The sequence below is a fragment of the Thecamonas trahens genome, assembly GCF_000142905.1.
Source record: "Thecamonas trahens ATCC 50062 unplaced genomic scaffold supercont1.16, whole genome shotgun sequence".
In the NCBI taxonomy this organism is placed as follows: Eukaryota; order Apusomonadida; family Apusomonadidae; genus Thecamonas; species Thecamonas trahens.
In genome coordinates, this window is record NW_013657664.1 from 385,738 (window position 1) to 408,390 (window position 22,653).

A 22,653-nucleotide genomic window follows, 5' to 3' on the forward strand; every position below is an offset into this window, starting at 1 on the left:
AGCGTCGCTCACACTTGATAGCGAAGGGTGGAGTGGGTGGTGGTGGTGGGGGGGGGGGGGGGGGCTGGACTGGGGTGGAGTGTGGTGCACAGCGGGTAGGTGCGGTAGTGACTGGCTGGCTGACTGGCTGGCTCTTCGGCCGTTTTGGTTGTCGGTCAGTTGGCCATGGGCCGCAGCCGCCAGCCGCAGTCACCGGTTGCTCCCACGGCGCCTGCCAAGACGAGGGGGAGGGGGGGGGGGGGGGGGGGGGGGGCAGCTGCTGCCTCGATCGATGGCGATGGCGAAGGCGGTGGCGATGGCGGTGGCGGTGACGGTGGCGACCAGTGATCAGTGCAGATACGGGGCTAAGAGGGGAAATTGTGAGGCGGATGGGGTTGGGGTTGGATACGACGATGTGAAGGGGGGGATGGGGGTCGGTGCTGGGGGGAGGGGGCCTTCGGCAGGCGAGTGCGACACCGAGACCCAGGTCGAGACCACCGAGGACGAGACTGAGCCAACACCTCACCGCTGCTCATTCCAGGAGAGTGACCCAGGAGAGTGACCCAGGAGTAGAGGCATGGATCTGCTGCGTGGGGCGGTGCCGGTGGACGCAGAGACGGCAGAGACGGTACAGGCGGGCCAAGGCTCGGCGGGCGAGTCGGGCGAGTTGGACGGGTCGAACGGGTCGGGCTTGTCGAGTACCACGGTCACGGTGCCGGCAATGGTCCGCGAGTGTGCGGTGGCAGGTGGGGGGACCGTGGATGAGGACGAGTACCAGCGGAGGTGGGAGCTGAGGCGGCAGCGCAGGGAGGAGGCGGCGCAAGCGGCGCTGGCCGCAGAGCTCGAGCGGAGCAGGCGGAGAGAGTACGAGCGCATCCGCCAGATGCGCGAGATGCGCCGTAACCTGGCGCTGCTCGACGACGGCGATGACCAAGACGACGATGACGAGTCTGACGATATGTACTCGAGCAGCGGCTCGGAAGTAGAGGTTGGGGTAATGGGGGGCATTGGCGTCGCTGATGGCGCCGCGGCCTCGCCGGCACAGGCTGCGGCACCAACCACACCGCAAGCAACACGCCCGCTCGTCGCGCTCTCCGCCTCGGAGGTCGGCGACTGGCTGCTCGGCCTTGGACTGGACGACCTTGTTCCGGTCTTTGCCGAGCATGCCATCGACGGAGCGGCTCTCCTCGCGCTGAGCGACGCCGATCTCCGCGACGACCTCGGGCTCAAGCTGGGTCCGCGGCGCAAGATCACTGCGGCCCGCTCCGGACAAATGGTTGGTGCAGGCAGCCCAGCCGGAGGCAGTCCAGTCGGATCACTGCTCTCGAGGTCGTGGTCGGCGAGCCCGCTCGCGTCGCCGGGTACCTCGCTCCGTGTCAAGCTGGTGTATGTGGGCGACGACGGCGGCTCGGTTCGAGTGCATGCCATGTCGTTGCCGCATGATGTGCACTTTGATGAGGTGCTGCAAACAGCAAGTGCCGGCGCTGGCCTGGATGCACACGTCGCACTCTCCTACGTCGATGAGGACGGCGACGTTGTCGGGCTTGCATCGGACCTTGACTGGGCGGCTGCGCTCGACTGGTTCATGGCGCAAGCAGAGGTGCGGACGCTTCGCATCCAAGTTCACGTCGTCAGTACCTCGCCGTCCCCCCATTGTCGTCGCCGTCGCCGTCGTCGCCGGCCTCGCTGGGTCGTGACATAGAGTACTCGCTGGGTGCCAAGATCGGCGAAGGCGCGTTCGGCAAGGTCTACCTAGCGCAGGATGCGCGGACTGGGGCGCTGCTTGCCATCAAGCAAGTCGAGCTGAAGGACGCAAGCACGCTGGCGCGATCTGTGGCGGCACAGCTCGATAAGCAGCTCGAGGCGCTGGAAAAGGAGGTCGAGATCCTAGGCCTCGTCGGCGATCACCCAAACATTGTGCGGTACCTCGGGACGCGACGCGAGGGCGCCACCATCAATGTCATGATGGAGTATGTATCGGGCGGCTCACTGCATGCGCTTATGCAGAAGATGGGTGCTTTTCCCGAGCGGGTCGTCGCCGGATACATTGCGCAGGCGCTGCGCGGGCTCGAGTACCTGCACGCTCGCGGCATCATCCACCGTGACCTCAAGGCGTCGAACCTGCTGATCTCTGCAGAGACCAACGTGGTCAAGATTTCTGACTTTGGCACCTCGCGAGTCCTCGCCGGCCTCTCGCAGCAGGGCTCTGTCGTCGGCGCACGGACCTTTGTCGGCACACCGTGGTTCATGCCGCCCGAGGTCGTCCGGCAGTCGCCGTACGACACCTCGGCCGACGTGTGGTCGCTAGCGGCGACCGCCGTTGAGCTTCTCACCGGCAACCCACCGTTCCACAATCTAGAGCCAGTCCAGGCCATCTTTGCCATCGGTCGATCGACTGGTCGGCCGGTGTTCACCCCGCTCTCGCCGCTCTCGCCGGCCTGTGACGCCTTTCTCGACGCCTGCTTCATCGTCGACGTCGAGACCCGCGCCACCGTACCAGACCTTCTCGCCCACGACTGGCTTGTCGCGGTCTCGCCGCTCCCCTCGCCGTCCCTCTCTCCGCCAACCTCCAGCTAGCTTCTTCGGCGCAAGCAAAACGATCGCACCATTGCATTGCCCGCCAGGTCGGGTGCACAGTTTGGCTTGACTCGGCTGACGCGTCCGTCTGCGCCGTGCCGAGCCCGGTCCACGGCTAGAACCAAGACCTTGATGAGGTCGAGGACAAAGGCCCACACTCCTCCCCAACCTCCCATCCGTCTGCCATGGCTTCCGACCCGTACTCTGACGCCGCCCTCGCCCAGCACCAGGGCTTTCAGTACGAGCGCTACGAGCCCGTCCAGCAGGGTCCGTCCTGCCCCACGGTACGTCCAGTCCTTCCCCTCCCTCCGGCCACACATACACACACACACACACACACACACACACACATACACCACGTACACTTACCCTCCCTCCCTCCATCCCTCCCTCTCCCCGCAGCAAGCTATGTACGGTGCCATGATGGGTGGTGCGGTCGGCGTCTCCTTTGGCGTCCTCTTTGGTGGCTACACTGCCTTTGCCAACCGCATGGGCATGGGCGACTTTGTCCGTTTTGTGGGCAAGGCTGCTGCTGGCTCTGGCTCCACCTTTGCCGTCTTTATGGCCGTTGGTGCCTTTGTCCGCTGTGAAGAGGAGCGCATCGCCAACGATGCTGCTTGGAGCCACCACGCTGCTCGCGTTGCCGACGCCATCGACGTCATCACCGCTCTCCGCACTCCCGACGCCGCACGCATCATGCTCTAGGTCGGCGCACTTCCTGTGGCTGCCGCTGCCGGCATCCTCTTTGCCTGTACGCCAGCCAACTTGCCGGGCTTGTGGCTAGACGCTGTGTCTGGCCCCGCTTCGCTCTGCTTTCTGCCACGCCGTCCCGTCGCCGCACCCGAGCGCCCTGTTCATGTCCTCCCGTGCCGACCTTGTTTGCGCGCATCCTGTCGGACCGTGCCCCGCGTACGTCGTGGACTCGCCACCCGCCGCGCGGTTACCTGCTGCGCGATTGTCGACCGCGCCGATGCCTGCCGGACAATTACACACCCCCTTGAAGCTGCCAGCCATGGCTCCCCTTCCTCTCTACACACACATGCCCAGCACATGCACCCTCTGACAACCATCTCCCCCCTTCCTTTCCCTCCCTTTCCCATCCACGCTGCATCGCCTCCAAAACGAGCCCTCGATCAGGTAGGCGGTCGGTAGCCACAGAGCCAAAGACAGCAAAGTCGGAGCAGACAGTGGGCCGACGTCCAACAGCAGAAACCACAGCCAGCAGCCACAGCCACCGCAACAGCCACAGCCACAGCCACAGCCACAGCCACTCCACTCCACCTCCTCGCCCACACCCACACCCACACCCACACCCACACCCTCACCCACAATGCAGAATATGGAGGTGACCCCCCTGGGTGGCCCTCCCGGTCGCGGCAGCGAGAACGCCGGCGGTGGCTCGGGTGCCCTTGCCGAGCTCACCACTGCCCAGCTCTACGGGTACATCATCGAGCAGCTGGTGGCCGACGGGTACTCCCAGGTCGCCATGGCCGTCTCGGTCGCCTCGGGTGTGCCTGCACAGGCCTCGCTCCGTCGCCCTGGTGGTGACGGCGAGTCCGGCCGCTCGGCAGAGGCCGCCCTCGGCCCCACCTCGGGTCAGCAAGCCTCTGGCCCAGAGGCAGACGGCGAGTCCTCCTCGCTCTTCGAGCTGGTGGCCCTCGGCCTCAAGGCCAAGCACACGGGTGTGCTGGACAAGCTGACTGCTGCAGGATCGGTCAACCTCGCCCTGGACGAGTCCATGAGTACGTGTACCGCAGGAGAGGCCAGGAGGGCGGGCACGGGCAGAGTGGCCTTGTGCAACATCCGGAAGAGGAGGGTGCCGGTCGAGCCGGGAGTGACTCACAATGGTGCGGGGGAGGGATAGAGCGGACCATGGCCGAGCCGGCGCCGGGCTACATCTCCAACTACGTGTCCAAGCACAACGACGCGGTGCTGGCCACGGCGTTTTCGCGCGACGGTCTGTATCTGGCCACGGGCTCGGCGGACATGTCGCTCAAGCTGATGGATGTGGCGCGGATGAAGCGGGTGCACACTACGGGACATCGCGAGTTTGGCCGCAACCCATCGAGTCATCCGGTGGTGCAGACGTTCTACGACCACGCGAGCGCGGTGCTCGACCTGGCCTTCCACCCGTTCCAGCCCATCCTGGTCTCGGGCTCGGGCGACTGCTCCATCAAGCTGTTCAAGACGACGACTGGTGTCAACCGGGCGTTCTCTGTCATGCAGGACGCGCACGCCGTCAACAGCCTCGCTTTTCACCCGTCGGGCGACTTTCTGCTCGCCGGCACGGCCGACGCCGCCCTTCGTGTCTACGACATGGAGACGCACAGCTGCTTCATCTCGGCTGACACCGACAACTTCCACACCTCGGGCATCAACTCTGTTGCTTACGATAACTCGGCGAACCTGTACGTCACCGGCTCCTCCGATGGCTCGATCAAGGTCTGGGACGGCGCCAACGCCACGGTGGTTAACACCATTGCCGGCGGCCACTCGGGCGCGCCGGTCACGTCGGTCCAGCTCTCGTCCAACGGCCGCTATCTCCTTAGCTCTGGCCTCGACTCGACGGTTCGCCTCTGGGAGGTCTCCACCGCCAAGTCGGTCCAGGTCTACAACCAACATGTCGCCACCATGCCGTCGCCGGCCACCTTTAACTTTCACGAGAAGCACATTCTTGTCTCTGACGAGGCCCGCGGCGGCATCGCCATCTACGATGTCCACACCGCGCAGATCGTGTCAACGCTGCCTGGTCACAAGCAGCCGGTCTCGTCGATCACAGCCTCGCCCACCGAGGATGCGTTTGCCTCGGGCTCACTTGACAACTTTGCCCGCTACTGGAGCGCCTAGCGTACAATAACAAACAAGCACACCCGCTCAGCTCTTACTCATTGTACACCACCATGTCTGCGATGTGGAAGTGGTCCGACCACAGCGCCCGGAGCACATCCACGAGGTGCCGCATGTCGCGCTCGCCGCCGCCCTGCAGTCGCCACGACACATCGCCGCTCGACTCGTCGACGGCACCGGGCACAGCCTCCTCCACGAGGAACGAGAGGTCCAGTCGCGTCGGCGCAGAAGCGTACACGTCGGCCTCGAGCAAATCCTTGATCTCGATCGCCTGGTAGAGCGCAAACTGCTGTCCGGGCTTGGCCTTGTCGGCCTTGGCGAGAACCTTGTCGAACGCCGGAAGCGGGTGGACCGTGAACGCCTCGTTCAGCAGTACCAGCCAGGTGTTGGTCAGCACGAGCGTGGCGTGGAACGGTGCCTTGATCTTGCTGGACTTGTCAACGTCTCGTGGTGGGAGGACAACCACAGAGAGCACCTTGCGCAGGTCAAGCTGGACCTCGGACATGATGCCGGTAAAGATGGTGGTGGCAAGCGCGGCCCGGACATCCGGGGCGTTTTGAACCAGAGGCACATGCCGCGCCACCTTGTGCAGCGTCGCGCTCAGCTGCCGCGTCGCCTCGGCGCAGCCGGTGATGATCGCGTACGAGGTCTCCGGTGATAGCTCCAGACGGAGACTCTGTCCAAACGCGCCGACTCGGACGGCGGCGAGGCTCGCAATGTCGATCTTGTCGAGCTCGACAAGACCGTCGATGAGGTCAGCGTCGCCCTGGGTGAGCGACTCGGTGAACGGTGACGATTTGGACCACGACTTGTGGCCGAGAAGGAGGACCGAGGCTGTTGTGACAATCACGCCAGCCCAGCGCGTCACGTTGCCCGATGCGCTGAGGCTCCACTTGGCGAGTCGGCCCGGTGCAAAGGCGAGAATGTTCTCAGTCTCGACGTCGATGATGTGCAGCTGGACGTGGAGCTTGAGCGCTGACTGGAGTGTCACGTCCCAGCCGAGATCAAGATAGCCGGCGTCGGCGCGGGCCTCGGCCTCGGACCGCATGCCCTCGTCATAGTCAACCGGTGTCACCGGTTTTGGTGGCGGTGCCTCGTCAGTGTGCACAACTGCGGCGTCGCTGGACGCTGAGCCGACACGCGGCGATGCTGCGTGGCCTGCTGCAGACGATGATGCCGCAAAAGAGTGGGCCGATGCCTCGGATGCCACCGACGAGGCCATGCCCGAGCTCGCTCCGGCGCCTGCAGTAGCACCCGGGATGGCCAGTGGCGCCGTCGCCTCAGCTACCGCTGGCTGTGCCTCCTCAAATGCCTCGACAATAAAGTCGGAGCCGCAGGTCGGGCACATGTCGCGAAGCATAGCCTTGGTCGTGTCGGCATACGTCGCCGAGCACTTCAGACACTTGACGGTAGCGTGGAGAACAGCGAGCTCTGGGTTGGCCAACGAGTTGAGGAGGTCGACAAGCTCACCAACGACGTCGGCCTCAACCGCATACTCGACTGTCGACGCCACGCCGCGGTCCCTGCGGAACTCGAGCTGGACTCGCGAGCCCGAACGTGCCGAGAAGGTTGAGGCTCGGTAGAGGTGCTCGAGGTTGTGGGTGGCGACGACTTCGGCGTCGGTCACGTCCATTTCCGAGATCTTGCCGCGGGTAACAATGAGAATGAGGGTCTTGGCCGCTGAGCCGGTGGTCTCCACCAGAAACTCGCCTTGAGTCGAGCCGTCGTCGGATGACGCATCCGCCTCCGACGACTCGGCACCGGCGTCTGGCGCGGTGGCAAGCCCATCGTCACCAGCGATCGATTCTGCCGAGCGCATAGAGCTGGCAGTCGAGGGATGCGAAGTCGGCGGCGTCCCGTCGCGCGGCAGCAGTGTCGGCGAGCGGGGTGAGATGGCTGGTGAGCGCGGTGAAGCCTCGGAGGAGCGACCGCCAGGCGGTGGCAGCGGCAGGGCGTCAAAGGCGGCATCGTTTGGTGCCGGCAAGTGTGACCCGCTCGTTCGCGACGTGCTTGACTTGGTCTCATCCGACGGAGCAGGAGTGGCCAGCTTCGCCTGTGCGTCTTGCATCAAGGCCGAGAGCGAGGTCGATCCCGAGCGGCGCGACCGGGTCCGGGAGCGCGAGCGCGAGCGTGACACCGACGGCGACGGCGACGAGTGGCCCGAGTTTGCCGAACATTCCTTGCGCTTACGCCTCTTGCGCTTCTTTCGCCGGCTCCTGCCGCTAGTAACGAAAAAGCCGTCCTTGGAACGCGCTTCCGACCGCGACTTGCGCTTGGCCACAACCAGCTGTGGCGAGCTGAGCCCGTCGGGCCGCGTCGGCGACGAGGACGCGACCGTGGCATAGGGATCGGCAACAAGCCGCGGCGAAGTGTGGGAAGCGGCCAACCGCTGCTCGCGGCGATCACGTTCGAGCTGGGTGAGAACCACCAGCCAGTTGTCTCCGTAGCGAGCCTTGATGTCCTCGACCTGGCGCTTGAACTCCTGCGTCGACTCTTTGAGCTCGGTCGAGCTCGACAGTGGCACCGGGAGCGGAGCAGTAGCAGTTGGCGCGGCAAGAAGAGCGGGAGTAGCAACAGACGGCCCCGAATAGCCTTGCGGGGGCGAGGAGGCCACGCGCGGGCGCGGCGCCGGAACATCGCGAATAGCGGCAACGCGGGCGCGCGGAGACGACGATATCAGAGCTGGGGCTGGTGAGCCCGAGGCGGCGCGACGGTGAACCTCACGTGATGCTGAGACAACCCGTGAAACAGCTGCGGCGTCCGAGGACGACAGCGGGGCGCCGTCGAGCGTCCGCAGCGACTCGGAGCCTGCAAGCTCAAACTCGGCAAAGGTGGCGACACGAAAGTCAGTCCGCGCTGCCACAGGGTTGCCGGCCAACCACAGCGCTTCAAGGCATGGCAGAGCGGCCAGCCGCGAGACCTCGTCGAGGGAGACAACCAGGTTGAGGGCAAGGTCGAGCGACTCGAGCGCGTAGAGCTTGCCGAGGCCGGCCAGTGAGCGGATTGAGTTGGAGCGAAGCGAGAGCGACCGCAGATTGCCGACTTGAGTGTGGACGTTGGCAAATGAGGTGATGGCGTTGTAGCCAAGGTCAGCAGTGTGGAGGTAGATGCACTCCTCGAGGTGCTCGATGGCGGTCAGCTTGTTGTGGCTGAGAACGAGGACTTCCAAGTAGGGAACGGCCAGTAGCGCCCGCTGGTCAATCCGCTCGAGCCCAGCGTGGGTTATGGTAAGCTCGCGGAGGCGTGGCCAGACGACCTCGCGAACCTTGCGGATCGGCGAGCCGATCTGCGCCGATGGTGAAGGTGGATCCGAAAAGGCCTCGCCGTCACCGTTTCCAGCGCCATGCTCGGCCGCCGTGGGCGACGGCAGCGGCGAAGCAAAGACCTCAACGCCATGCAACGGCAAGTCGACAAGCAGCTGGTCAAGCGCAAAGCGTGAATGGACCGGGAAGGGCAGGGCAGGACCCTGATCTGGATCCGAGCGACCGCCCGAGCGCGGAGCAGCGACGACGAGGGTCAGCGCGCGAAGCTGGACAAAGACTTCGTTGAGGTCAGCAAGCTGGCGTGGGAGCACGTTGTCGGCATGCAGTCGCTCGAGCGAGTGGAACATGCCCATGGCAACTGGGTGGTCTGCGGCGATGTGTGCAGCATGCGGCGGAGGATGCCGCGGACCAGCGACATGAAGCGAGGGCAACTTGCGAACAAAACGGTCGATGACCATCATGGCATCAGCATCCCCATACTCCCTGCATGACTCTGCACCATGTTCGTGGAACATGTACAGCCGTCCGTTGAGATAGGCCAGGCACGCCGGGTTGACGGTAAAGGGCGCCGCTCCACCGACGACCTCCTCACCATGCTCGGCCACAAACCGCTTGAGCGAGGAGATGAACACATGCCCGTTGACCTCACCAGACATGATACACAGCTGGCTGCGGTGGGGGGGGGGGGGGGGCTGGTTGGCTGGGAAGTGCCCCTGGGAAGGGCCGGGGTTGGTCCAAGTGGGGTGGTGCCGTCGTGCCCATGTCGTGGTGGCAAGAGTTGTGCGAGCGGAGCATGGCGACGGTCCGACCTGGTCTCTGCGCTCCGGGGAAGGGAGAGGGACGGGGCGGCAGGCTGGGCAGGCCACCTGACTGCCGAGCAGACAGGCTGGCGTTGGTAGCCGCAGACAGGCTGTGGCGAGAGACTCTGGTGCTGATGGCCACACGGCGGGTCACGCGCTCGGCGAGGAAGCGAAGGCGCAAGGACGAGGACGAGGACGGGGACGCGACGGCATCCGCTCCGTCTGCGGCATCCAGCTGCAAGCGCGCAAAGACGGGCCAGGGCGATCGGGTGCAGTCTCCGCCCATGCAGCGGGTGCTCACCGCCGACGATGTGGCGTGGTGGCGGCTGTGGCGATCGGGGCTGGTGGCCGGCATGCCGGGACTCGACAGCGATGCGGAGGCTGGGACGGTGGCCGAGGCGGTGGCGGGTGTACACGTGGCGGTGCAGGCGCAGATCCCGTTGGCGTGCAGCCTGGCGGTGTGGAACCGGATGGTGAGGCCGGCGGTAGATGCGGTGCCGGCGGCCAAGGTAGCGATGGCTGCGCTGCGGGAGACGATGCGAGGCGAGGGCGTGGTGCGGACGTGGGGTCCACGATGGACGCTGCATGCCATGACGGTCCGCGACCTGGCTCTGTATCTGGCAGCGCGTGGGAGTGGCCACATCGAGTACCTGTATCGCCGGGCTGGTTCGAAGAACGGGACGCCTCGAGCCGAGATTGACCATGCCATCGACGCGACAGCATCGAGATTGGCGAGTCATGGGAGCATGAGCAAGGATGAGTATGCCGAGATGGGCCTGCCGATGGCTGTCCGATATTGGGTGTTTGGCGCTCTCACGTTTAGTGGCCAGGCAGTGAGGGACGATGTGGGCGACTCGAGCACGCCTGTGCTGCGGCCGATGCCAGCTGCCTTTGCGGCGTATTCCTTCGAGCCCGAGGCCGCATGGCGCGAGCTCCTCTTACGTTACTTTGACGTCTACGGGCCAGCAAGTGAGACCGATGTGCGCTACTGGCTCGGCGCCAAGCGCGGCGAGACAGCACCGCGGGTGTCGGCCCTGGTGGCATCGGGCGAGCTGACATCCGTAAGTGTCACGTCGCGCGAGGACGAGGAGGTGTTCATCCGCACCAGCGTGCTCGAGGAGCTCGATGCGCTCCCGCCGCGTGCTGGTGCCGGGGACACGATGGTCGTTCGGCTGCTCGGCCGGTTCGAGCCGGTCCTCATCGCGGTCAAGGACAAGAGTGCGTGGATCGCTCCTGAGCACTACCGCAAGGTCTGGGCGCACACCAATGTGGCGTCTGTGGTGCTTGTCAACACGCGGCTCGTAGGACGGTGGAAGGTGGTGCGTCGGGCCAAGATGCTGACAATAGTGATCACTGCGTTTGACGCCAAGTGCATGTGCTCGATCGAACAGGCGTGGGACGAGGTGCTGGTGCAGGCTGGGGGGCTGGCGAGCGTGTACGGGTTCGCAGACCGCGCGTCATGGGCTGTCCAACTCGAGTGAGATGCGCTCTAGCGCAGCTTCTGCGGCGTCTCCCTCCGGCGTGTTGCCGGTGAGAGCTCGATGGTAAAGCAAGTGGTACAACTGCCATAGTCGATCCATTAATGCGATCCTAATCTCAGGCTGGTCAGGAGAGTCCGTCGGTATCCGCACTCACGAGCCTACGCTATCAGGAGAGCCGAGCAAGTCGGGTCAGATGCCAGCCGCGTGCAGGCGAGCAGAGGAGGGGGCAAGGATACAACACTGCCACCGGGTGCGTCCACCTGACTGCCGAGCAGACAGGCTGGCGTTGGTAGCCGCAGACAGGCTGTGGCGAGAGACTCTGGTGCTGATGGCCACACGGCGGGTCACGCGCTCGGCGAGGAAGCGAAGGCGCAAGGACGAGGACGAGGACGGGGACGCGACGGCATCCGCTCCGTCTGCGGCATCCAGCTGCAAGCGCGCAAAGACGGGCCAGGGCGATCGGGTGCAGTCTCCGCCCATGCAGCGGGTGCTCACCGCCGACGATGTGGCGTGGTGGCGGCTGTGGCGATCGGGGCTGGTGGCCGGCATGCCGGGACTCGACAGCGATGCGGAGGCTGGGACGGTGGCCGAGGCGGTGGCGGGTGTACACGTGGCGGTGCAGGCGCAGATCCCGTTGGCGTGCAGCCTGGCGGTGTGGAACCGGATGGTGAGGCCGGCGGTAGATGCGGTGCCGGCGGCCAAGGTAGCGATGGCTGCGCTGCGGGAGACGATGCGAGGCGAGGGCGTGGTGCGGACGTGGGGTCCACGATGGACGCTGCATGCCATGACGGTCCGCGACCTGGCTCTGTATCTGGCAGCGCGTGGGAGCGGCCACATCGAGTATCTCTTTCACCGCGCCGCTACTCGGAAGGACATCAAACGGATTGCGACGCAAGCCGAAATGGAGCGGATGGTAGAGGCGACTGCAGCCCGGCTGTCATCCCAAGGTAGCGTGAGCAAGGATGAGTTTGCTACCATGAGCTTGCCGTCGACAGCACAGCACGGTGTGTTCGGAGTCATCGCCTACCGCGGCCAGGCGGTGCGGGACGATGTGGGCGACTCGAGCACGCCTGTGCTGCGGCCGATGCCAGCTGCCTTTGCGGCGTATTCCTTCGAGCCCGAGGCCGCATGGCGCGAGCTCCTCTTACGTTACTTTGACGTCTACGGGCCAGCAAGTGAGACCGATGTGCGCTACTGGCTCGGCGCCAAGCGCGGCGAGACAGCACCGCGGGTGTCGGCCCTGGTGGCATCGGGCGAGCTGACATCCGTAAGTGTCACGTCGCGCGAGGACGAGGAGGTGTTCATCCGCACCAGCGTGCTCGAGGAGCTCGATGCGCTCCCGCCGCGTGCTGGTGCCGGGGACACGATGGTCGTTCGGCTGCTCGGCCGGTTCGAGCCGGTCCTCATCGCGGTCAAGGACAAGAGTGCGTGGATCGCTCCTGAGCACTACCGCAAGGTCTGGGCGCACACCAATGTGGCGTCTGTGGTGCTTGTCAACACGCGGCTCGTAGGACGGTGGAAGGTGGTGCGTCGGGCCAAGATGCTGACAATAGTGATCACTGCGTTTGACGCCAAGTGCATGTGCTCGATCGAACAGGCGTGGGACGAGGTGCTGGTGCAGGCTGGGGGGCTGGCGAGCGTGTACGGGTTCGCAGACCGCGCGTCATGGGCTGTCCAACTCGAGTGAGATGCGTTTTACATGCCTGGCAGCTTGCCGCCCTTCATCATGTTGCCGAACGACTTCATCATGGACTGCAGGCCGGAGCGGCCACCCATCTGCTGGATCATGCGCGGGTCGAGGACCTTGGAAAGGTCAGGCCCGTTGCGCGAGTTCATGTTGAGGCCCTTCATCTTCTTGAAGACCTTTGCGAAGCGCTTGAACTCGTCGAGCAGCGACGAAACAATGTTGACCGAGGTGCCGGAGCCGCGGGCGACACGGGCAATGCGCGACGGGTTAAACTTGACGTCGCAATCGAGCTCCTCATTGGTCATCGAGTCCATGATGGAGAGGAACATGTTGATGCGGCGGGCCGACTCTTCGTCCGAGCCCGAGTTGAGCATGGACGACGACATGCCAGGCATCATGGACATGACCGACGAGATGGGGCCCATCTGCAACAGGTTCTGGAACTGGTCAGCCATGTCGCGGAGGGTGAACACGCCCTGTTTGAGCTTTTCCAGCAGCTCGGGCTGCTGGTCAATGCCGGCGTCCTGGAGCTTGGAGACGAGACCCATGATGTCGCCGCGGCCGAGGAGGCGCGAGACAAACGACGAGGCGTCGAACGGCTCGAGCTGGTCGATGTGCTCGCCCATGCCGATGAAGACAATGGGCGAGTGAGTGGCCGCGACGGCCGAGAGCGCGCCACCACCCTTTGCGGAACCGTCCATCTTGGTGATGATGACCGAGCCGACGTCGACTCGCTCGCGGAAGGCCTCGGCCTGGTCCTGCGCAGCCTGACCGATGGCGGCATCCATGACAAAGATGGTGGTGTCGGGCTCGACAGCCTCGGCAACCTCGGCCATCTCCTCAAACAGCGCCTCTTCCTGCTTGTGGCGGCCCGAGGTGTCGACAATGATGATCTCAAAGCCCTCCTCGCGGAACTTGTCCACGCCGTCGGCGGCGACCACCACGGGCGAGGTCTCGGTGTACGAGCCGTAGTACGGGATGCGGGCCTTGGTGGCGTTCTGCTTCAGCTGATCAAAGGCACCAGCACGGAAGGTATCCGCACACACAAGACCGACCTTCCACCCCTTCCGCTGGTAGTAGTACCCGAGCTTTCCCGCCGTCGTCGTCTTGCCATTCCCCTGCAGTCCCACAAGCATGATGACGTTCGTCTGGCCCTTGACCGGCACGTACGGCTTGTGCCCGGGGTCCACCAGGTTGATGAGCTCCTGGAAGACAGCCTGTGGATTGGAAGCGGGAGGGAGGGGTGCGGTGAGGCGGGGGGGGAGGGGGGGAGAGCATGGAAGGCGACACGGGAGGTGGGCGAGGGGGGGGGGGGGGGGGAGGGGGGGAAGAAGGAGGGCATGGGGGGGAGGAAGAGGAAGAGAGAGGGGCAGGGAAGGGGACAGGGCGTACAGTCTGGATGAGCTTGCGCTTGTTGATGCCCTGGGCCATCTCCTCCATGTTCACCTGCTGGGTAATGGCCTTGCGTAGGTTGAGGACAAGCGGGACCGAGACGTCGGCGGCAATGAGGGCGTTGCCGATCTCCTTCAGCATATCGTTGAGCACTTTGTCGTCCACAAGCATGGCGTTGGACATATTGCGCAGCGCATCGGAAATACGCGACCCAAGCGCTCCAAGCACCATTTTGTCAAATGTGTGTCTTGCAGAGTGAGGTCTACTCCCGCTATCCCCCCCATGCCCGAGCCCAAGCCCGAGCTGCTGCTCCGCCCGGGATCACACGGCGGTCGTCGCCTTGTGACGGCCCGCGATCACCGCGGGCTTCCTGGTGGGAATAGATGACGGAGAAGGAGGGAATAGCAGATGGGAGGGGAAAGAGGCAAGGGTAGAAGGGCGGACGGTATTAAAGTCAGAATCGGTGCAAGTGATGGGCGTGGGAGAGCTTGAACATGCCGACGATCGACGTCGGAGCGAAGCAAGGTTCGCAGCAGTGCGCTTTGCCAAGCTGTTGGATGGAGAGGGTCGACAGCCGGCGATCGAGGGGATGCTGCAAGGACATGATATTAGTAAGTGGACGACAACCGTACAAGAGGGCACAGGAGAAAGAAGCGATGGCTCATTTGGGCTTGGGCCTGACTCCGGCACCATGCCCGGCACATCCGGCCACATCGCGTGATCACAAGAACTGTAGATCGTGTTCCATGGGGACATTGCTTTGCTCTGATAGCTCACGATGACCTTCAATTGCTCCGATGCCTGCAGTAGGCAACGTATATAAAGAACGTATGCTGTTGAGGCGTGTCGGCAGGGTGGATGCTGCAGAGGTGATGACATTGGGTCAGGGGAGCTCGTGATCGACGAGGGCGGGGCCGGGATGGGGGGGGACGAGTCACGAGTCGATGGCAGCTCAGGGGTGCGCCCAAGGTGGCTGGGCCGAGGCGTGGGGGCGAGCGGACGCGGTACTTGTCTGCAAGCAGGTGCCTGTCAGTAAAACCCGGCTTGTGCGTGGACGGCAGCACACGATGCTGGGCTGGCTGCCTGTGGTGACCAATGCGGGTACGTTGTGCGGGCGGCCGGTTGAGCAGGTCGAGCTGACCGGGGCATAGAGGTGGGGAGATGGACGACTCATGAAGATCTGGAGATTGGTTGGCTGCGATGTGGGGTTGGGGGCTGTGTTGCGGGGAAATCGGCGCATTGCGTGCTTCTGGTGCTGCTCCAGCCGCTCTGCCTTCGATCGTGCACGGGTATCGGGAGGGGTTGGCTGTGGAGACAATGGTGCTTGTTGGCGCACTGGTGACGTCGATCGGATACCATGTGGCGCGGACAATGTCGGCGAGAGTGCTGGGACTAACGCCGGTGCAGTGGCGGGTGGCGGACATCTACGTGGCGCACGTCATGTTTGTACTGATGGCCATCCATCTGCACGGGCTTGCGAGGGGCTTGCGGCGGCTCCTGCTTGCTGTACTCCCTGGCACCATCGGCGTGGCGTTTGCGGTGATCGGCATCTCGCCGATCTTTCTCCTCACCGTCGTCATGCCTGCGGTGGGCTCTGTCGCAGTCCGTGCGGCTATGAGCGGCGGGCTGGCGGGGATGGGCGTTGATGCGGCGGCATTCCGACGGGCGATGGCGCCGTCGGTGGTATCTGGCGCGGCACTCGCGCTCTCTGGGATCTTTCCTCAACACTACGACGTGTGGCACTCACTGTGGCACTGTGCCGCGGGCCTGGCGTCGTATCGCATCTTTGTGGCACGCCGTGTGCCGAAGCGGAGCGGGCGGAGCTCGCCGTAAAATGGGATACATGGACCCAGGCACACACTCACTCCCATACACACAACAAGCTCGCAGTTACTACCAGAGAGGGAGATAGGCACATGTGCTACGCGGAAGCGGTTTAACGCTCAGTCGAAGAGACCGAAGCCCATCGAGCCATCGGACGACTCCTCCTCCTCCTCGGCGGCGGCGGCGGGGGCGTCACCGGCGGCAGGGGCAGCACCGGCGGCCGGGGCGGCAGCGCCAGTCGGGACGGAAGCGAACTTCTCCTGGCCGGCCTCGATGAGGGCCTCGACGGACTGGCCGTTGAGCGACTCGATGACCTTGGCGGTGCAGGTCGAGTCGACCTCGGAGCCGACGGCGTTGAGGATCTTCTCAACGTCAGCAGCCGACGGGGAGTCGTTGCCACCAAGGGAAGCGAGGAGGTACGCAGCGATGTACTTCACTGTGATCCGCACATACAGCGTCCGTGGTTGCTAGGTGAGTCGCAGTCGCCCATGCTCATGGCCGTGCTCATGGCCACATCGCCTCACACAAAAGTCATACAAAAACCTAAAACCCGCTCGCCAGCCACCACCACCACCACACACAGCCAGAGCTACCACGCCCGTGGCAAGCACACCTCGAGACGCACTATGCCATGAACGCACACACTCTAACACATAGCATGCTGGGATACCGTGTACCCACAGTGGCCTGCAAGCCCTGGACTGCCGAAGGGGTACGGAGGGGGGAGACCGCCGCAAGTCGCCGCTGATGAAATTCGCTCTCTGTCCGACAGAGACCGCAAGCCACCCACGGTACCCACGGCCCGAGACGGCCACCTCAATCCCCATTCCCTCCCATACACAAGAAACCACGTGGTGCAACCACACATGGTGCCCTTGCGTGGCCATGCCCCCCTGTCCCCCTCCCTAGGCCCCCCCTGGCCCCCCTCCCGGACCTCCCCCCCCCCCGACTGCCCGATGCCATCAAACGCGTACTGTTGGAATGGAGAGAGTGATGTGACTGACTCTGACAAACTGGTGCCCCCCGCACTTTCATTTCGTTTTGTCCGACTCGGCCGATTATCGAGTGTCTGTCAGATGGCATTCGAACGTTTCGCCTTTCTCGACCCCTCCCCCCCCCCCTTCTACTTGTACCATCGATGGCACGCGCTGCCTTGCCCCTCAGTTGCAGAGTCATACAGATTTTACTGCAATCGCTTGCGCTACCATCGCTTGTGCTACAATCGCTTGTGCTCGGGAGAGTGGTCGGTCTCGGTGTCGAGATGGATGAAGCAGCGTTCGACTTCGTCGAGAGCCTCGACCGAGTCCTGCAGCGACTCGCCGATGTCATGGGCGATGTGTAGCGGGGTATTGGGTGGGAGACAGAGGTCGATCTCGACAAGAAAGTAGACGCCAAAGTAGTAGGCACGGACGGTGTCGACGAGAGCGTCGGGATGGTGCTGGGCGGCCATGTAGGTGAGTTTGCGGAGAAAGTCGTTGGGTGCGGACATGCCGGTGAGCTTGAGCAGCTGCTCCTTGCCGGCCGAGGCCCAGACGCGGATGATCCACATGGCGAGGGCGATGCCGCAGACCGGATCGACCCACCATGCGACGGTCATGGCCGAAATGAAGGCGGCGAGAGTGCCAAAGGTGTTGGTGAGGACGTCGGTGATGTGGTCGGTAGCCAGCGCCTCGACCATGTCCGAGTCGTGGCTTTGCTGCACAAACTTGGCGAGCGCAAGAGGCCGAGCTTGGCCACAATGGTGAAGCCAAGGACGGTGATGGTCGACGCCGAGAGCGAAATGTCGGCGCCACCGTCGAGCAGCCGCAGGGCGCCGGTGAGGATGAGCTGGAGGGCGGCAGTTCCCATGACCGAGGCAAAGACGATGATACCCAGCGGCTCGAGCCGGCGCCGCCCGACCGGGTACTTGTACGGATCGCGGCGCGAGATGGCGCGCTCGGTCACAAACATGATGAGGCCCGAGACAAGGTCCAGCGCCGAGTCGACGGCAGATGCAAAGACTGCGAGCGAGCCCGAGGCGACGGCGGCAAATACCTTGGCCACAAAGAGGACCACGTTGACAGCCAGCGAGAGGCGGACCACCAGCTGGACCGCGCTCGGCGTTGCCGGCGGGCTTGTCGTCATCACTGCGTTTCGCGGCCGGATGACGTCGACGGCACTCGCCGAGTCGGACCCATCGCCGTCGCCGAGCCGACCACCCATTCCGCCTCCCACCCCGGCGCCGGCTCGCCCCGACGGCGAGCCCTCTCCCCGCCCGAGCGTCACCTCGTCGAGCTCGTGCAGCGAGTCGATGTATGCGTTCTGTTGCCTGTAAAAGGTCGAGACCCGCGACGGCATGGCCCTCACCGCCTCGTCGTCCATCCGCAGCGCCTCCAGCTCAGCCCTCCGTTCCGCCTTGAGCGCCGCCGCCGCCTCGGGGTTCAGAATCGCCGCCGTCAGCGGCTCGCCCGTCATCGACCAGTCCATGTCCGACTCGGACTCGTGATCACCACCAAGCAGCGCCACATGTTCGTCGTCGTCGGTGGTAAACCCGTAGCCGCCTGTTCCCGACGACATGACCGAGAGACACCGGTGGGTGGAGGTGGAAGAAAGTGCGTGATGCTGTTGGAGATGCAGCAAGGAGGCTCTCATGTGAGTTGCCTTGCACGTTGCAGGCAGCTCGCCCGTCCCCCCCCCCCCCCCCCCCCAATCCTCCCACCCCCCTTCCATCCCCTTCCATCCCCTTCCCCACCCTCTTGCCATCAAATCAGCCACAACAGTCCTTTTTCACCGCCTTTTGTCCGAGCCTGCCTTTGCACGCACGCTCTTCCGCCTTGCCGCGCCGCCTGGTCCGTCCCTCAACCCCCCCTCCACAGCCCCGATACCTACTCCTACGACTTGCTCAGTCTGCACAACCTGGTACCACAACCGCAACCCCTCCCCCCAAACAAGGAAGGTTTGCTTGATTCAGTCAAGTGTACAGCCTGGAGCTGCGTGGGCCAAGTCAAAGGTGATGTGGTGGACCCTCGCCAAGGCTGCCGTGCGCCAGTCACTCACCATCGTCTGCAGGCAAATCCCCCCCCTCCCTCCACTCAGTTCCTCACCCACCACCCGCAGCTAGCCAGCCAGCCAGAGCTCGTCGGCGCCCTCACTCTCGTCCAAGCGCCCTCACTAGCTCGTCACCTCACTGCATTCAGGCATCTAGTGAGCATATCTTTGTGGAGTGCACCCCTCTGTACCTCATCACCACCGGGGCTTGCTCACTTTGCCACCTTCCGTCATGTCTGCCTGTTCCCCTGCTGCAGTCCTGGCCGCTGCTGTCATCATGGCTGCCCTCTGCGGCGCCTGCTGCGGTACGCCCCGTCCTTCCGCCTTCGGCCCCCTCCCTCCCCCCTCCCTCCCTCCCTCCCTCCCTCCCTCCCTCCCTCCCTCCTTCGTCCTACCTCTCCATGCCTTTCCCCTCCTCCCCCCCTTCCCCTCCGTCCCCTCCATCCATCCTCTCCTCCATCCCCTCCGGCCTTCTCCCGCTCCCGCCATCGATCGTCTGCGACCTTTTTTCGCCGCATGTTCGTCCCCTCCTCCCCCTTCACACCCTCTCACCGCCCTCCCTCGGGTCTCCTCCTGCACAGGCTCGAATGTGGCTGCCGACTACGTCAACACGTGGGTCAATGAGGGTGCTGTGGGAGCTGACAAACCGCCGGCATTGAGCAAGGCCGCGGCCGTGCGCTACGGCAGCGATGTGGTGATGTTCGGCGGGAAGAAGAGCGATGATGCAACGACGTCGTTGATGTACAAGTTTGTGACGGCGACGCAAGAGTGGCAGCTCGAAGTGTACAGCGGCGCAGGTGCTACACCTGCTCCACGGTACGGGCATGCGATGGTGGCGTCGGTCTCCTCGCCGCACCTGCTGTACGTGTTTTCCGGCTGCTCGTCGGCTGCGTGTACGCCGGCGACATCGTCGGCCGACATGCTGCCCTTTTCGAACGTGTACATGCAGTACAACCTGGTAACCAAGAAGTGGACGTCGCTGTCGGCTACCGGGACCATTGTTGATCCGCGGTTTGGCGCCCTTGTCCTGCCGTGGGTTGACTCGCGCTCGCCGGATACGCTCGATTCGGAGTACTTTGTCATCTACGGTGGGTACACGCCGGCGACAGCCAAGAACGACAAGGTCTACTTGTTCCAGGTCTCGTCAGGCCAGTTTACCGAGCTTCCGATTCTGCCGTCGCCGTCAAACCCGCCACCGCTGGCCGAGCCGGCAGGCATTGTGGTCGACGACGTGCTGTATGTGTTTGGCGGGCACGCGTACACCGGAACGGCATCGTACTCGAACACGGTGTATGCGCTGGATCTGCAGACCAACACGTGGTCGATTGTGGCGACGGCCAACACGCCTTCGCCGCGCGCCGGCGCTGCCTTTGGCACCGTCGACGGAACCTCGCTCCTCATCCATGGCGGCTACACCGGAACCACGCTCCTTGGCGAGACTGCTGTGCTCAACGTGACTGCGCCGACCAAGACCTGGTTCTCGCTGGCTTCCGGTGCCGGACGCGGCGGCACCGCGTCGGCCGTCGCCATGCACAACCTCTTTGTCTTTGGTGGACACACGGGCACCGTCCGCCCGGGCACGCTTTCGGGCGACGGGCTGACGTACTTTACCCGCCCACAGGTGCTCTCGTCGAGCCCGAACAGCGGCAAGACGTGCGCGCAAAAGACGGTGACGGTTGTCGGGCGCGAGTTTCGGCCTGGCGCCGTCTGCGCCTTTGCCGGCGTTACCACGCCGGCGACGTACGTGTCGGCGACTAGCGTCACCTGCCCGGCAGCCATTCCGGTGGTGGAGAACTCGGTGTCGAGTGTTGAGGTGAGCGTCGGCAACGTGGCGCACCTGCTTGCAGCGCCGCGTGCTGCGGTGTCGTACCTCTACGCTGAGGACGTGTCGTCGCCGGCGACGACGCGCGCCATCGGCCTGCCGACGGCCGGTGAGGCCGGCACCGTTGTCCCGTTCCAGATCCAGACTTCGGCCTCGTGCGGCATCGAGCGGCTGACACGGTTCCTCGATCCGCCGCTCACCGGCAACAACGACAACGTGACGCTTGTGGTCACCGACGTGAACAACGCTGCAGTCATGTACTCGGTCCCTGTGGCCTTTGATGCCGACCCAACGACGTTTGGGCGGTACACGGCAGCGCTCAACACTACTGTCGCCTCGGTCTACAGGCTGCACATTATTCTCAACGACGTCCCGGTTGCCGACGTGCCAGAGCTGACGATTGCGCCGGCGCTGCCCGAGGCGGAAGCGGCAGACACCTTTATCACGCCGCCGGCGGCGACGACTTCGGTGGCCGGCACGCCGATTGTCTTTTACTTTGCCGCCGTCGACGCGTTCGGCAACGACGTGACCAACCCAGAGCTCTTTACTGCGGTCGCCGTTGTCAACCCGCGGGTGTCGCTCACCGGGGTCATTGGCTCTGGGCCGGGCACTTTGCTCAAGGTCACGTTCCCGACAACCACGACCGCTGGTGCGTACGCGATCACCGTCCGGACTGGGCACGACGCCGGGCTTGTCGGAAGTTATACGCATACGGTCGAGCCGGCGGCTTTCGACGTCGCCTCGTCGACGGCGTTTGGAGAGACCTCCATCGGCAAAGTCGCCGAGCGCAACGTCATCTACATCCAACCGCGCGACCGATTCGGCAACGCACGGGTCGAGTCCGGTGTCGACTTTACCATGACGCTCGTGGGCTCGTCGTCCATCTCGGGCACCGTCTCAGAGAACACCGCTACCGGCCTGTACGAGGCCGAGTACACGGCGACCCGCGTTGGTCAGTACGCCATCGATATTCAGGTCGGCTCGACCGCCATTGTCGACTCGCCGTTCTCGGTCACCATCAAGGTTGGCTCGGTCCAGTCGATTCGCGACACCCGCGCGTTTGGCGCCGGCGTCCAGTCGGTCGTCGCCGGCAAGAAGGGCTTCTTCCTCGTCCAGGCTCGCGATCCGTACAACAACCTCGTGCCCTTTGGCGGGCTCAACCTCACCGTGACTTCGGCTGCCATCTCGGACGCCTCGGTCCTTGACCACGGTGACGGCTCGTACTCGGTCTCGTACACCGCCAAGCACCTCGGCCACTTTGGCGACCAGAAGCTGTGCGTCACCCAGGGCGGCGACCACATCCGCGGCTCGCCGTTTGATCTCAAGGTTGAGTTTGGCGTTGTCTTTTTGTCATTGTCTTCCTTGTCGTCCTCATCGTCTCGGTCATCATCGCCATCGGCTGCACGTGGGCGTTCAACAAGGCCCACCGCCGCTACCGCTACAAGATGCTGATGCGGAACCCGGACAAGGTCTTCCCCACCGTTGAGGACGACCACGACGAGAACGACCCTTGGGTCGTCGATCCGGACTGGGCAGAGGGCGGTGTCCCACTTGACGACATCGGCCTCGACATGGACCCGGATGCAGGCTTTGGCGTCAACGACCTTGTCTCTGACTTTCACGATACCCCGGCCATTGCCGCTCCGCCGTCCTCGGCCGCCTCGGCCGACAACCACCACGACGCCACGGGCATTCCCATGGCCAACCTCTCCCGTACCTAGCCTCGAGGTCAAGTGCAATACAGCAACATCGAAATGCCCGTCACACTCGCCCAATCCAGCCTCCTCCCTCCCTCGGCCCGTCCCGGTCCACCCCACTCCCCACTCTCCCCCACCCCACCCCCCCCACCCCACTTCCACCTCCAATCACATACCCATATGCTGAGGACAGCAGCCGCGGGCCTGTGCACGCGCAGACTTGGGCGCGGGCTGTGGGCGGGCTCAGCCGGCGTCCG

General features: G+C 64.3%; 11 protein-coding genes across 11 annotated transcripts; 7 read left to right on the plus strand and 4 right to left on the minus strand.

Moving 5' to 3' along the window:
• Nucleotides 1–556: 556 nt before the first annotated feature.
• On the plus strand, nt 557–2,585 carry AMSG_04049 (STE/STE11 protein kinase; the record flags this gene model as incomplete). The annotated part of the gene is made up of 2 exons (XM_013903844.1): nt 557–1,613; nt 1,682–2,585. The coding sequence occupies 2 exons, from the start codon at nt 557–559 to the stop codon at nt 2,554–2,556; spliced, it is 1,932 nt and encodes a 643-aa protein (XP_013759298.1). The 3' UTR covers nt 2,557–2,585.
• A 131-nt stretch (nt 2,586–2,716) lies between these two features.
• AMSG_04050 (uncharacterized protein) lies at nt 2,717–3,555 on the plus strand. Its single transcript, XM_013903845.1, has 2 exons — nt 2,717–2,840; nt 2,959–3,555. Exons 1-2 carry the CDS (start codon nt 2,742–2,744, stop codon nt 3,259–3,261), a joined length of 402 nt encoding a protein of 133 aa, XP_013759299.1. The 5' UTR covers nt 2,717–2,741; the 3' UTR covers nt 3,262–3,555.
• Nucleotides 3,556–3,886: 331 nt separating this feature from the next.
• On the plus strand, nt 3,887–5,433 carry AMSG_04051 (CstF-50; the record flags this gene model as incomplete). Its single annotated transcript, XM_013903846.1, has 2 exons — nt 3,887–4,298; nt 4,421–5,433. 2 exons carry the CDS (start codon nt 3,887–3,889, stop codon nt 5,401–5,403), a joined length of 1,395 nt encoding a protein of 464 aa, XP_013759300.1. The 3' UTR covers nt 5,404–5,433.
• AMSG_04052 (uncharacterized protein) lies at nt 5,180–9,323 on the minus strand (the record flags this gene model as incomplete). The annotated part of the gene is made up of 1 exon (XM_013903847.1): nt 5,180–9,323. A coding segment is annotated over one exon (3,886 nt), but the record flags the coding sequence as incomplete, so codon positions are not given.
• Nucleotides 9,324–9,750: 427 nt separating this feature from the next.
• Nucleotides 9,751–11,033, plus strand: AMSG_04053 (uncharacterized protein; the record flags this gene model as incomplete). The annotated part of the gene is made up of 1 exon (XM_013903848.1): nt 9,751–11,033. One exon carries the CDS (start codon nt 9,751–9,753, stop codon nt 10,945–10,947), a length of 1,197 nt encoding a protein of 398 aa, XP_013759302.1. The 3' UTR covers nt 10,948–11,033.
• A 392-nt stretch (nt 11,034–11,425) lies between these two features.
• AMSG_04054 (uncharacterized protein) lies at nt 11,426–12,634 on the plus strand (the record flags this gene model as incomplete). The annotated part of the gene is made up of 1 exon (XM_013903849.1): nt 11,426–12,634. One exon carries the CDS (start codon nt 11,426–11,428, stop codon nt 12,632–12,634), a length of 1,209 nt encoding a protein of 402 aa, XP_013759303.1.
• Nucleotides 12,627–14,287, minus strand: AMSG_04055 (signal recognition particle protein 1). The gene is made up of 2 exons (XM_013903850.1): nt 14,027–14,287; nt 12,627–13,851 (listed from the first exon to the last, which is right to left on the minus strand). The coding sequence occupies exons 1-2, from the start codon at nt 14,255–14,257 to the stop codon at nt 12,643–12,645; spliced, it is 1,440 nt and encodes a 479-aa protein (XP_013759304.1). The 5' UTR covers nt 14,258–14,287; the 3' UTR covers nt 12,627–12,642.
• Nucleotides 14,288–15,091: 804 nt separating this feature from the next.
• On the plus strand, nt 15,092–15,912 carry AMSG_04056 (uncharacterized protein; the record flags this gene model as incomplete). Its single annotated transcript, XM_013903851.1, has 2 exons — nt 15,092–15,127; nt 15,291–15,912. Coding segments are annotated over 2 exons (605 nt in total), but the record flags the coding sequence as incomplete, so codon positions are not given.
• Nucleotides 15,913–15,969: 57 nt separating this feature from the next.
• Nucleotides 15,970–16,846, minus strand: AMSG_04057 (60S acidic ribosomal protein P2; the record flags this gene model as incomplete). Its single annotated transcript, XM_013903852.1, has 2 exons — nt 16,825–16,846; nt 15,970–16,286 (listed from the first exon to the last, which is right to left on the minus strand). Coding segments are annotated over exons 1-2 (318 nt in total). The 5' UTR covers nt 16,826–16,846.
• Nucleotides 16,847–17,014: 168 nt separating this feature from the next.
• Nucleotides 17,015–19,225, minus strand: AMSG_04058 (cation diffusion facilitator family protein). The gene is made up of 2 exons (XM_013903853.1): nt 18,719–19,225; nt 17,015–18,451 (listed from the first exon to the last, which is right to left on the minus strand). Exon 2 carries the CDS (start codon nt 18,404–18,406, stop codon nt 17,444–17,446), a length of 963 nt encoding a protein of 320 aa, XP_013759307.1. The 5' UTR covers nt 18,407–18,451; nt 18,719–19,225; the 3' UTR covers nt 17,015–17,443.
• AMSG_04059 (D-protein) lies at nt 19,021–22,420 on the plus strand (the record flags this gene model as incomplete). Its single annotated transcript, XM_013903854.1, has 3 exons — nt 19,021–19,182; nt 19,459–22,040; nt 22,121–22,420. The coding sequence occupies exons 1-3, from the start codon at nt 19,110–19,112 to the stop codon at nt 22,418–22,420; spliced, it is 2,955 nt and encodes a 984-aa protein (XP_013759308.1). The 5' UTR covers nt 19,021–19,109.
• Nucleotides 22,421–22,653: the final 233 nt, after the last annotated feature.

What these genes read in the sequence shown, in the direction of transcription:
- AMSG_04058 (XM_013903853.1), bottom strand. Translation starts at nt 18,406, where the DNA reads ATGTCGTCGGGAACAGGCGGCTACGGGTTTACCACCGACGACGACGAA.
- AMSG_04055 (XM_013903850.1), bottom strand. Translation starts at nt 14,257, where the DNA reads ATGGTGCTTGGAGCGCTTGGGTCGCGTATTTCCGATGCGCTGCGCAAT. An exon ending in AGCGCAAGCTCATCCAGACT is followed by an intron (nt 13,852 to 14,026) that starts GTACGCCCTGTC and finishes TCCAATCCACAG; the next exon opens with GCTGTCTTCCAGGAGCTCAT.
- AMSG_04050 (XM_013903845.1), top strand. Translation starts at nt 2,742, where the DNA reads ATGGCTTCCGACCCGTACTCTGACGCCGCCCTCGCCCAGCACCAGGGC. An exon ending in AGGGTCCGTCCTGCCCCACG is followed by an intron (nt 2,841 to 2,958) that starts GTACGTCCAGTC and finishes CTCTCCCCGCAG; the next exon opens with CAAGCTATGTACGGTGCCAT.